Genomic DNA, 13,155 nt, shown 5'->3' with positions numbered 1-13,155 from the left:
AAGCATAATGGATATTTGAATAAAACTATTAACTATAAGTTTTCTCTTTTTACTGTGATCAGCACAGCTAGAGAGTGGACGAGTTCCTGAGTAGGGGTGGCTGGGGATTGAGAAAAGGAAAAAAAGGAGACAGACACAGAGACAGTAGGGAAATCTGGGACCAGGTGGGGACGCTACCTTCTGATGGAGGGACAGTGACCCAGAGCTGGTGCAGCATGTTTATTATAGACAGCCTGATTCCAGGAAGTTTTACTAGAGTTTAAAACAAAGGAAATTATGTGAAATCATGGTTAAGGATCAAGCTGCAATTCTTCATTCTTGTGGCTTCATTGTAATTGTCACTCCTGGCTGAACCTGGGTAATTGTGTCCATTCCTTGCGCCTGGCTGAACTTAGATAATGAAACCCACTTCCCGGCACCAGACCTGAGGGTCAGGCTGACAACATACCTGCCTCTGGCATGGTATGTTTCCAGGACGTGGCTCTGCCAACGCCACTGGACTCAGCTGACAATAATCAGAGAAATGCTCATGTGCCTTCCCAGGTGCTCTCTACAATTAACCAATACAAACTAGCTAACATAGAGAACATTGCATCCAACAACTGCAGAATCCATATTCTTTTTAGGTGCATATGAAATGTTCTCCATGATAGACAATATTCTAGGTCAAGAAATTAAAAAGAATTGAAGCCATAAAAATGTGTTTGCTATTGCAATTGAATTAAATTAGAATCAACAACAGAAAGAAATCTAGGAAATTCTCAAATATATGAAAATTGAACAACAAACTTCTAAATAAATCATGAATCAAGAAAAAAATCACAAAGTTTAAAAAATATTTTGAACTGAATGAAAAACACATCATAACATAAGTTATGGAGTTGATACTGTACAGTAGGGCAGCAGCATTATCCCCCAAACCCTATGGCTTTGGATAGTGGCCTTGCCCTTGAAAATGAGGTCATCCAACCCTCTGAACCAAGGGGGGAAAAGCTGCTCCCTAGGCTTGTGATGAGAGAGGAAACCCTTCTCAAGTTCACTGACCTACTAATATAACTTATTGCCACCCATGTTTTAACTTTAAAAATAGTAGTGATAGAGTGGAAAACAGTACCAAATTTTGTTCAAGAATTTCCTGTTTAAAAATATAGGAAACAAGCCCAGCTGGTGTGGCTCAGGAGGTCACTGTTTGATTCCTGGTCAGGGCACATGCCCAGGTTGCAGGCTAGGTTGTGCAGGAAGTGGGAAATCGATAATTCTCCCTCCTCATTGATGTTCCTCACTCTCTCTCCCTCTCATTTCCTCTCTCTGAAATCAAAAGCATATTTAAAAAAATATAGGAAACAGGCAATACATTTTAGAAAAATGGTTGAAATGATTTTTGTACCTAATGGAGTGAGTTTCACTGATATAGATATACCTTCTTATCCCAATGATGCCAGCTAAGTAGACATTACAGGATAACACAGATTTTTAATAGTGTATAAATCCCTATATTTGGCTTATTTTTTGTGTGGAAATAGAATGGATTGTGTAATAGATAAATGCTAAACATTTTAAAACACAAAACAATGGCATTTTTATTTTGATGAAAAGCCCGAGTTTACAGTTATTTAGTAAATGAAGAGCAAACACTTCATTTTCTTACCCCATAACTCTTAATAAGAAAATCATTAGTAAATCAATATCTATGAACAGGTTAAGGATGAAGCAGACTGGATAATAAACCACCCCTGGTTTCACATACCCTGCATGTAACTCACTCTAAAAGGGTGAGAATGGCCGTGGAGGTAACTGAACTGTTAAGATATGAGCACTGAATCTCATTCTAATCATTCAAATAAGCCCAATGATAATACTCATTTTTTGTTCATCATGGGCAGTAAACTACATGTTTTCCTGAAGGAATACATATTTACGTTGCATTGTGCATCACATCTATTAAAATGGCTTGAACGGCTCCATTTAACCAATATTTATAAAGTGCAACTATATAACATTATGAATTTTATCTGGGGTGTGACAAATATCATTCTAGACTAATGGTACCACAGCTGCCAATTTCTACCACTTTAAAAGATCTGGATATGTGAAAAAGGACTGTCCTCCATACAAAGAACCAATTTTACAAACCTACTGGTAAATACTTTTATATAACGGAAACCTCAGGATGCTAGAGAAATACTCATTTCAGAAACCATTAAGCTACCTTTGGGCTTTACATTTTTTTGATATGCTGTTGCAGATTTAAAATCACACATAGTTTGAGATATTTTAATGAAGACATTTAAGCATTGTATGGAGGGAGTAATTGGTGTAAAATTGTTGTTTCTATTTCATTTGTCTTTACTCTCAGTTCTTTTGGATTTTTTTAGAAACAGATATCCTATATTATTCCAATAGATGAGAAGCCATATACCATCCACCTTAAGCAAAGGTACATTTTTTTATGCTTTAGTTTTGGATTTCCTTTATTTATATGAATTTGTTTACTTGTAATAAAAATGGGCTATTTAAAATAATGTTGTTATTACATTTTTAGTTGTCTCAGATGAATGGATATTCTTCTGTGAATTAATGAAATTTTTGGTGCCAATGTTTCATGAAAGTAGCCTTTTGTTACAAGGGGATTTTGGAACAGAAAAAATAGAGACTCAACCTCCTGAACTTTACTCTATATATGATCTTAAGTTGGTGGATCCAGCAAGACCTGTATAATCAAGGCAGTATGTCAAAATAAGAACTAAGTCTGTAACTGATTGTATTAAGATTTGATCAGGGAGTTAGGCCCACCATCAGGATATAGAATAAGCTATTTAATACAGAAATTAAATGATACACTGTGGGAACTAGTGAATAGTTTATGAAAATATTACTAGTTCTGTATCATATTTCAGAGAATTGAGAGAATCATTGAAATAACGTTTGTAGGGTTTAATTCTCTAATGGAAACCCAGTTGTGAAAAGCTGGATTGGAAGTAATTTGTGATTTTCAAGAGGTCAATTTTAGTTAAATTTTGGGTGTAAAACTAGACTACATGGAATGAAGGAGAGGCTAACTTGGGACCAAAAATAGTAAGTGTAAACAACTTACCAAAAATACTGGGCAAAGAAAGAAGAAAGAGGTCAGATGAATGCTTTCAAAGAAAGAAGAAACAAAGATTTTTTGGCTGAGAGGAAGTTTCTTAAAGAGAGATGTGTAAACAAGTGACTCATTGTGTAAGATGCCAAAGACTGGTGTTGAGTAAAAGAAGAGTTAACCTATTCCTATAGACAGAAGGGAGACTATGGTAAATGATAACACAAATAACTTCTCAAGACTATCAAAGGCAAAGCAAGAGAACTCACATTGTATTTGAACATCTCATCAGGACTATGAACAGTGGTAAGGAATATAGGGACTGGAGCATGGGATATGGGTAGAGCATGTGTACCAGTCTATTGTTTTGGGGAATCCTATATAGTAAAAGATTAATATAATATGCAAATTGTCCCCTCGACTGGGGGTTTGACCGGGAGTTTGACCAGGGGCCAGGGCCGGCCGGTCAACCACCTGTGGCCCCTACCCCCAGCCGGCCCGATCGTCCCTCGCCCATGCATTAATTCATGCGCTGGGCCTCTAGTTACCTACATAATGATTATGGCAGCATTATGCCAATTATGTGATTGCAAATAACTTATGTGAGAATAATGAGAAGCAGAACTATGACTGTGTAGAGTAGTGGTTGGCAAACTCATTAGTCAACAAAGCCAAATATCAACAGTACAATGATTGAAATTTCTTTTGAGAGCCAAATTTTTTAAACTTAAACTTCTTCTAACGCCACTTCTTCAAAATAGACTCACCCAGGCCGTGGTATTTTGTGGAAGAGCCACACTCAAGGGGTCAAAGAGCCGCAGTTTGCCGACCACTGGTGTAGAGGAAAGGATTATTATTATTATTATTATTATTACTATTATTTTAGAAATACTGAGGTGGCAGGGAAAAATTAGCTAATGGATTAGATAGAGTGACCTGTGGCAGAGATTCAGTGGGGGCAGTGAAGGAGAAGGGGAACAGACCTGAGTCAGGGTAAATATGGACTCATTTTTGGAGAGGTTGTATATGAAGTGCTTGGGGGATATCCCAGGAATAATGTCTAGTTGGAAAGCAGATTTGGTCTAGAACATGGGAGAGAGGTGTGGGTTTTAAAGCCATTTTTTTAATGTAGGTATAAATGAAGCACCAAAAAGGAACATAATAAATCTGTAGAGGTGGGGGTGAATATTAAAGGCGAGAAGGAAAAACAACCCACAGATGAATGCCATGGAAACATTTAAGAGAAGAAGCAAGGATCCAGAGGAAAGGATTTACAGAAGTAGAAAGATATGAGGAAAACCAGGGGGAAATGGGTATGATTGAAGTTGAGTAGATGTTTTAAAGAAGGGGAATGTGGTCAGCAATAGGAAGTGCATTATAGTAGTTTTATTTGACTTCAAACTGCCTTTTGGATTTCACAACTAGAGGATCATTGGGTAAGTAACCTATATGAGATCAGTTTTAGTGAAGAATTCCCAACAGAAACTAGTCTGGGTGGTCTGGTTATGTTACATTGGATGGAGGAGTGAGCTTGAGGTAAGCAAGCCTAACTAAAATTACATGATAAATACAGGCAATGGTACCAGAGAAGGTTGAACTTAGAATGAATGTAGTTTTAGTGCCTGTGTTCTGATTAATATGACTTTTACACAATACTCTTCCACTTCATTATAAAGGAAATGTGTATTCATAGTAATACAATTTAGGAAAAATGAAAGAACAGACAACTATCATAATCCAGTTCATATCTTTGTAAAATTTAAAATGCTTTTCTCTCATCTTATAGTCCTTTTTTCCTTATTTTCTTTGAAGGAGTCCATTAAGTTAGGACAATTACTTTGAGTAAATGTGTATTCCTTTGAATAAAAATTACATAAACATCAAGAGAAAATATTATCTTTAACAGAGGTTAGCAAACTTTTTCTCTAAATCCCAGATAGTAAATATTTTTGGCTTTGAGGGCATACGTCTCTGTCAAGATGACCAGACTCTGCTGCTGTAGCAGGAAAGCAGCCATTGACCATAGTGAGTCAATGGCTGGGGCTTTGTTCCCATAATACTATTTACAAACACAGAGGGTAGGTCAGATTTGGTCTGAGGGTGTTAGCTTGCTTGCTGCTGCTCTATATATTTCAAAATGAATAACTTAGAATTCTATCATTCTTTTTTACATTCAGATTTTTTTTAGCAGATAATTTTATGGTTTATTTATATAATCAAGGATCTGTGAATTCTCATTCTTCAAATATTCAGGTAAGATTTAAGTTCTATGTTATACAGATTTTTAAAAACCCTTTTTTTTATGTTGGAGAAATTCTAATACAGCAGACTTTATTCACAGGGGACATAGTTAAGGAATCCATTTTTTGTGTGTGCCTAATTTCCCATATTATTAGGCTTTTCTGAAATCTTGGTAAATGAAAGAAAATTAGAATGACTCAACACCTTCTACTCTGCCTAGAATGTACTACCTTTGAAAATATGCAGTACCTGACTATTTAGTCTGAGGCAGTGATATCTTTTAACTTAGATCATCAAATAAAATATGACAACTGCCAACATGAAGTAAAATTATTCCTATCTTTTTGTCAGATCGGCAAAAAGTATATTTTTTGCCATGCTGCAGAATTTTAGTAATTAGTTTATGTGTGCTATGAGATAAAAAAGGTTGAAAATAGCTACCCTATCCCATCCATCAAGAAATTCTACTGAATCTACCCTTTAAATTATAGTATATCTGTAATCTACCCTCTTCCTCTGTCTCCATCAACTGGAAACACTCTTTTCCAAGTAAGCATCTTATTTAATTGTACTAGAGGCCTGGTGCACAAATTTTGTGCATGGGAGGTGTGTGGGGAAGGGTCCTTCAGCCCAGCCTGCATATTCTTGCAATCTGGGACCCTTTGGGGGATGTCCTACTGTGGGATTGGGCCTAAACCGGCAGTCGGACATTCCTCTCACAATCCAGTACCACTGACTCCTAACCGCTCACCTGCCTGCCTGCCTGCCTGATCACCCCTAACCACTCTGCCTACCTGCCTGATCATCCCTAACCACTCGCCTGCCAGCCTGATTGCCTCTAACCGCTCTCCTGCATGCCTGATCACTCTTAACCACCTCTGCCTTGGCCCCCGCTGCCGCGGCTTAGTCTGGAAGGACATCCAGAATGACATCTGGAAGGTCATTTGGCTATCTAGTCGAATTAGCATATTATGCTTTTACTACAGGCCCAGTGCACAAAATTTGTGCACGCGCACGTGTGTGTGTGTGTGTGTGTGTGTGTGTGTGTGTGTGTGTGTATATATCCCTCAGCCGAGCCTGTACCCTCTCTAATCTGGGACCCCTTGAGGGCAGTTGGACATCCCTCTCACAATCCAGGACTGCTGGCTCCCAACAGCTCGCCTGCCTACCTGCCTGATTGCCCCTAACTGCTTCTGCCTGCCAGCCTGATCATCCCCTAAAGTCCCCCCTGCCAGCCTGATCGATGCCTAACCGCTCCCTTGCTGGCCCAATTGTCCCTAACTGCCTCCTTTGCCGACCTGGTTGCCCCTAACTGTCCTTCCCTGCCGGCCTGGTCGCCCCTAACTGTCCTCCCCTGCTGGCCTGGTTGCCCCCATCTGCCCTCCCCTGCTGGCCCAGTCACCCCTAACTGCCTTCCCTTTCCAGCCTGGTTGCCCCCTACTGCCCTTTCCTGCAGGCCTGGTCACCCACAACTGCCCTCCCCTGCAGGCCTGGTTCCCCCCAACTGCCCTCCCCTGCAGGCCTGGTCCCTCCCAACTGCCCTCCCTGCAGGCCTGATCACCCACAACTGCCCTCCCCTGCAGGCCTGGTTCCCCCCAACTGCCCTCCCCTGCAGGCCTGGTCCCTCCCAACTGCCCTCCCCTGCAGGCCTGGTTCCCCCCAACTGCCCTCCCCTGCAGGCCTAAGTCCCCCCAACTGTCCTTCTCTGCAGTCCTGATTGCCCCCAATTGCCCTCCCTTGGAGGCCTGGTCCCTCCCAACTGCCCTCTCCTGCCAGCCATCTTGTGGTGGCCATCTTTTGTCCACATGGGGGCAGCCATATTTGACCATATGGGGTGGCCATTTTGTATGTTGGCATAATGGTCAATTTGCATATTACCTCTTTATTATATAGGATTATTATAGATTATTGCCAGAACTTGAATAATCTTTCTACTTCCACACTTTGCCATCTCCTCAGTTGATTCTCAAGATAGCAACCAGATTGATCCTATTGAAATCTAGTCAGATCATGTCACTTCTCTGCTCAGAACTTCCATGGGATGACCACCTAATGCTCACAAAATGAAAACCAAAGTCATTTCACTATCCTACAGCTCTTATACAGTTTGGTCCTCTTCCCCTGTCTGACCTCATTTCCTGTTAGTCTCTACCTTACTCACCTGTTCCAATCATATTTCTCTCCTTGCTGTTCTTCAGACACACCAGACATGTTCTTTCAAGAACTTTGCACTTTCCATTTCCTCTGATACAGATGTTTGTTTTCCATTGATTTTTAGGGAGAGTGGAAGGGAGGGGGAGAGACAGAGAGAAACATCATTGTGAAAGAGACACATTTATTGGTTGCCTCTTGTAGGTGCCCTGATCAGGGCTGGAATTGAGCCTACAACCCAGGTACATGCCCTTGCTGGGAATTGAACCTGGGACTCTTCAGTCTGCAGATCCATACTCTATCCATTGAGCCAAACCATGCTAGGGCCAGATGTTTGCTCTTTTCCAAAATAGCACATGTTTTTCTTCCTCATTTCCTTTGGATCTTTGCTCAGAATCACTCTGTTAGTCCTTGACTAACCTAGATTTTAAATTGCATTCTTACCCTTAGTTCTCTTATTTTACCTGTTTTGTTTTTCCCCACAATGGTATCAACATATGATGTGCCATCTATTTTATCTATTTACTTTACTAGAAGCCTGATGCACGAAGATTCGTGCAAGAATGGGCCTTCCTTTCCCTGGCTGTTGGCACTGCCTTTCATCTCTGGCCCTGGAGCCGCCTCTTTCTGCTCCAGCCCCGCCTTCCCATGCTGCCCAGAGGCCCTGAGCAGCTGGGGTGGTATGGAACACATGCGTTGTCACGATGGCAATGATGCAAGCATCCCACCCCACCCCCGGCTGCTTGGTGCCTGTGTATGCAAATTAACCCACCATCTTTGTTGGGTTAATTTGCACACTCACTCCTGATTGGCCGGTGGGTGTCACAAAGGTACGGTCAATTTGCATCTTTCTCTTTTATTAGTGTAGATTTTCTGTTTGTTCAGTGTAATATAATCTTTCATGAGGCCAGGGTTTTGGTCTGTTTTATTCACTGATGTATCCCCAACAACTAGAAAAATGTCTAACACATAGTTAGCATACTAGTATAATAAAAATGTGTTGAATTATTGAATTGGACACTATGTTACTTTTTTATATTGGATAGAACCATCAGTTTCCTTTTCTTCTTCTTTCCTCTCCTAGGCTCCAACTTCAAACAGTGTGTTAATAAATCTTACACTGATTTCTACCAAATTTTATAACACTATTGAATCTTGGAAATTATATAATATTCCTCTTTTTCTGTGATGATGTTTGCTAAATCTCTAACATAATTATGCTGTGATTAGAGACCAAACTTTGTATGATTGCAATAATTTAAAATTTATTCTTGTGTTTCATGGCCAGAATATGGTTTCATTTTTGTAAATAGTCCATGTTCTTTGAAAAGAAAGTGTATTCTGCAGTTTTAAAGTGGAGTGTTCTATCTGTATTAGATTGTTAACATACTGTTCAAATCTTCTATCAATTCTCAGTGCTTGATTTATCACTTACTGACAGAGTGTATGTTTAAAAATATGTTACTATAAAAATAATTATTTTTATGATTTTTTTCAATTTTGACTTTATATATTTTCAAGGTATGTTATTAAGGGAATACAAATTTAGGGTACTTATATCTTCTTTGTGAATTGAAACTTACCATTTTGAAGTGTCCCTCTTTATCGCTAGTCATGCTTCTTGCCTAACATCGACTTTTTCTTTTGTATTAGTATAGCTTCAAAATCACCCTTTTGTTTTTGTTGTCTTATTATACCTTTTTCTAGTTCTTCATTCTTCCTGTATCCTTATATTTTAAATTTTTCCTTTTAGCAGAATATTAGATTTTAAAAATTTATAATCTTAGTCTTTTAATTGGTGACCCAAATTTATATACTGGGAAATAATTTTACCAAAAATATGAAATTAACTTTGGAAGCAGGGTGTAAGATAATAATCCCTAGTATTAATCTGATAAGATTAGTTCAAATAGTAAAAGTGGCAAATGGGTGACTTTTTTTCTGAATATTGCTTTATTCATATTCATAGAGATTGTATAGCCTGGAAAATATTCAGAAAATTTTATCAAATAAGAAATCATTAGAAAGTTTTTCAATTCCTAAGTAACCACTTTACTTTTTTCTTTTCTAGACTCAATGCTACTATGAAGGATATGTTGAAGGATATCCGAATTCCATTGTCATACTCAGCACGTGCTCTGGACTTCGGTTATGTATTTTATACTGTTGATATGCCAGCATCATAGTTATGATATTTGGCTGCATTGGATTTGTTTTGTTGATATTAAACAATATCAACAAAGCTGGAAGAAAATTCCCAAGTGGAGATTATTTAATTATACTCTATTGTTCTTTTTACTTCTCCTCACTGACCAGATAATTTCTTACTTCCTTGAAAGTTTAGATTTTCTAGCATCCTTGTTCATTCTCTCTCTCACTCTTTTCTCTCTCTCTCTCTCTCTTTCTCTCTCTCTCTCTCTCTCTCTCTCTCTCTCTCTCACACACACACACACAGACACACACACACACTAGGGGCCTGGTGCATGAAATTCGTGCACTGGGGGTCGGGGGTCCCTCAGCCTAACCTGCCCCCTCTCACATACTGGGAGCCCTCAGGGGATGTCCTACTGATAGCTTAGGCCCGCGCCCCACAGGGAGCGTACCTAAGCCGCAGTCTGGCCTCCCTTTGTGGGAGGCAACCAGGCTGGTCAGGGGAAGGCACCAGCCCCATCACCCCGCTGTTGCAGCCACTGCCAGTCACCGCAGCCACCAAGGTGTTTTCATCAACATGGACTCCAGTTCCTTCACCAAGAAAAAATGAAAACTTTCTTTAGGCATTTTCAAGATGTGTCTTTCATAGGATATGGATTTCTTTATTTATTTTTTATCCTCACCTGAGGGTATGTTTCCATTGACTTTTAGAGAATGTGGAAGAGAAAGGGAAAGACAGAGAGAAACACTTTGATTGGTTGCCTCCTGCATGAGCCCTGATCTGGGCCCTGGCCAGGGAGGAGCCTGCAACCTAGGTACATGCCCTTGATCAGAATCGAACCCAGACCCTGCTGTCTGCAGGCTGAGGCATTATCCACTGAGTCAAACCGGCTAGGGCAGGATATGACATTTCTTCCAGCAGCAGACCTTCATTTTTTTCTCCTGAAGTGTGGTGGAAAAACCCTAGATCACCTTTTTGGATTCTTATTACCCAAGTTACTAAGAATATTACCAGTGGCATACAGGAAGCTTAGCCAATGTGCAGTCAGAAAAGGTGTTTCCTCTATAGTTCACACCAATGGAGGGCTGGGCCCTGCCCAGGCCTAAAGCCTCTGGCCGAAGCTTTAGGCCTGGGCAGACCTCTCCAGCTCTCTCTGATCACTGGCTCAGCCCCTGCCCAGGCCTGCCTAGACCGAAAGCCTTTTGGGCAGCAGCGGACACGCAGCTCCCTACAATCAATCGCAGGGGGTCCGCTCCTGCCCAGGCTGAAAGCAGACCCCAGCTCCCTGCCCAGGTGATCAATCGCAGGGGGTCCGCTGGTGTACCAGGCCGAAGCAACACCCAGCTCCCTGCTTTCGATGGCAGGGTGTCCGCTTGTGCACCCGGCCAAAAGCCCCCGGCGGAGGCTTTTGGCCTGGAGCCAGAGCGGACACCCAGATCCCTGCTTTCAATGGCAGGGGGTCCGCTCGCCACACCCACCATCCAATCAGAGCAAGGAGCTAGGTGTCTGCCACGCTCACCATCCATTGAAAGCCGGGAGCTGGGTGTCCGCTCCGGCTCCAGGCCAAAGGCCTCTGGTGGAGGCTTTCGGTCTGGTGCCAGAGCGGACCCCAGATCCCTGCAATCTGACGCAGGGGGTCAGCTCAGGGCGCCTATGTATGCAAATTAACCTCCATCTTGGTTGGGTTTATTTGCATACTTGCTCTGATTGGCTGGTGGGCGTGGTTGGTGGGCGTGGTTTTGGCATGGCAAAGGTGCGGTCAATTTCCATATTACTGTTTTATTAGGTAGGAGATATATATATATATATATATGTGTATGTATATATATACATATATACATACACATATATATATGTATATATTTTCTTTCTTAACTACAGAAATGACAGTTGAACATGCTTGACTACAGGAAGTTTGAAAAGCTAAATTTAGGATAGCTTATTTTTTCAGCAAAACAGAATATTTTGATACCTACCATGTACCAGCTACTAGCCAATGTTTGGAAATATAGAGAAATAAATATAAACAAGGCATGCTTTTCTCAAGGAAAATTATTTTCAGAGAGATGAAGTCAATTCTGTATAAACAAATAATTATTAATATGGCATTCATTTTTCTAATAATATCAGTATCTTAAAGTCTCTAAGAATTATAGGGTTTCATCCTTAGTGCTTAAAGCATTTCCCATTATATCAGGAAATTTTTCACTCTCAATTTGTAGCATAGGTTCCTTGATATCCAAAAAAATGTTCTCTGTGCTTTTACATATAACCTTGAAATTTGTTTTTTAGGGAGTAGTCACTTGAACTGTTTGTTACCTGTATTCAGGGAAGAAGTGTTATAAAAGTTGTTTTAATCCTTAAAATCTTGCTTATGCACAAACAAAATAAATTACCTTTTCATAACTACTGTGAAATTCTGTTTTTAAATAAAATTGCTATTTATATAAAACCCTACATGATCGGTCAACTGATCGACTATTCGACCATTTGACCGGTCACTATGTCACGCACTGACCACCAGGGGGCAGACGCTCAATGCAGGAGCTGGTCCCTCATGGTCAGTGTGCTCCCACAGCAGGCATGCCGCTCAGGTGCCAGACGTTAGGTTCATGCCTGGTGAGCACAGCTGCAGCAGTGCTCCTGAGGGGTGGCGGCAGGTGCAGTGGGGCCAGGATGAGCGGGAGTGGTGCTCAGCCTGGGCTCGGGCTCCACCCCAGTTGCCTGCTGCTTTGCTGCACTACTACGACATCCCCTGAGGGGTCCCAGATTGTGAGATGGCAGAGGCCAGACTGAGGGACCCCACCAGTGAACAAATCTGTTCACTGAGTCTCTAGTTTTATTATGTTAGCACTGCAGTCATTTTTTTAAGGTAGTATAAACCAGAGAAAAATTCATCATGATTTCTATATTGCCTTCTTTAAGGCACTGACTTGGAGGATGGGGAACTACTTGATCATTGTTAATTCTGTGCACTACACCTAGCACTGATTACATAATTTCTGCTTCATTTATAATCATAAAGAGAGTGAAATGGGAAATTAATTGTATGGGTTGGAGATGTTTTGTCTCTTCAGAGTCATATCCCAAATAGAAAGGCTTTGGGTCAAACTATTATACTCAAAAACGGTCTGTATTTTTTCCTTTTTTTCTTTTTTGATTCTGTCAGTTTTATAAAATTGACTAAAAACACTTAAGTTTGTTATCCTTATTTTTACAGAGGATTACTGCAATTTGAAAGGGTTTCTTACGGAATTGAACCTCTGGAAATTAAAGTTGAATTTCAGCATCTTCTTTATAAATTAAAAAATGAAAACAATATGGTTTCAGTTCATACTGAAAATAGCCGTGGCATAGAACAAAAACCAATGGACTATAGCATTTTCATAAGTGAAAAAGTAAGTTACATATGCTTTATTACTACTTTCAAGATAGTTACTGCATTTTAAAATTTATTTTAAAAAAATTTATTAACCTTATGGATAGCAGATATCCTTTCCTTATGAACAGCCTCATCTTTTCTTAGTCTTAC

General features: G+C 40.3%; 1 protein-coding gene across 2 annotated transcripts in view; it reads left to right on the top strand.

Moving 5' to 3' along the window:
- LOC103290325 (disintegrin and metalloproteinase domain-containing protein 32) overlaps nt 1–13,155 on the top strand; it is a 105,261-nt gene that overhangs the window by 7,017 nt on the left and 85,089 nt on the right. For both annotated transcript variants that reach the window (XM_008146239.3, XM_054720032.1), the window contains exons 3-6: nt 2,376–2,437; nt 5,257–5,332; nt 9,543–9,619; nt 12,844–13,021. In XM_008146239.3, coding sequence (XP_008144461.3) covers nt 2,376–2,437; nt 5,257–5,332; nt 9,543–9,619; nt 12,844–13,021 — 393 coding nt within the window. The remainder of the gene's footprint in view (nt 1–2,375; nt 2,438–5,256; nt 5,333–9,542; nt 9,620–12,843; nt 13,022–13,155) is intronic.

The sequence above is a fragment of the Eptesicus fuscus genome, chromosome 8 (genome assembly GCF_027574615.1).
Source record: "Eptesicus fuscus isolate TK198812 chromosome 8, DD_ASM_mEF_20220401, whole genome shotgun sequence".
Classification (NCBI taxonomy): Eukaryota; Metazoa; Chordata; class Mammalia; order Chiroptera; family Vespertilionidae; genus Eptesicus; species Eptesicus fuscus.
The sequence above is the reverse complement of the archived record's forward strand: the minus strand, read 5'-3'. Positions and strand labels throughout refer to the sequence as shown.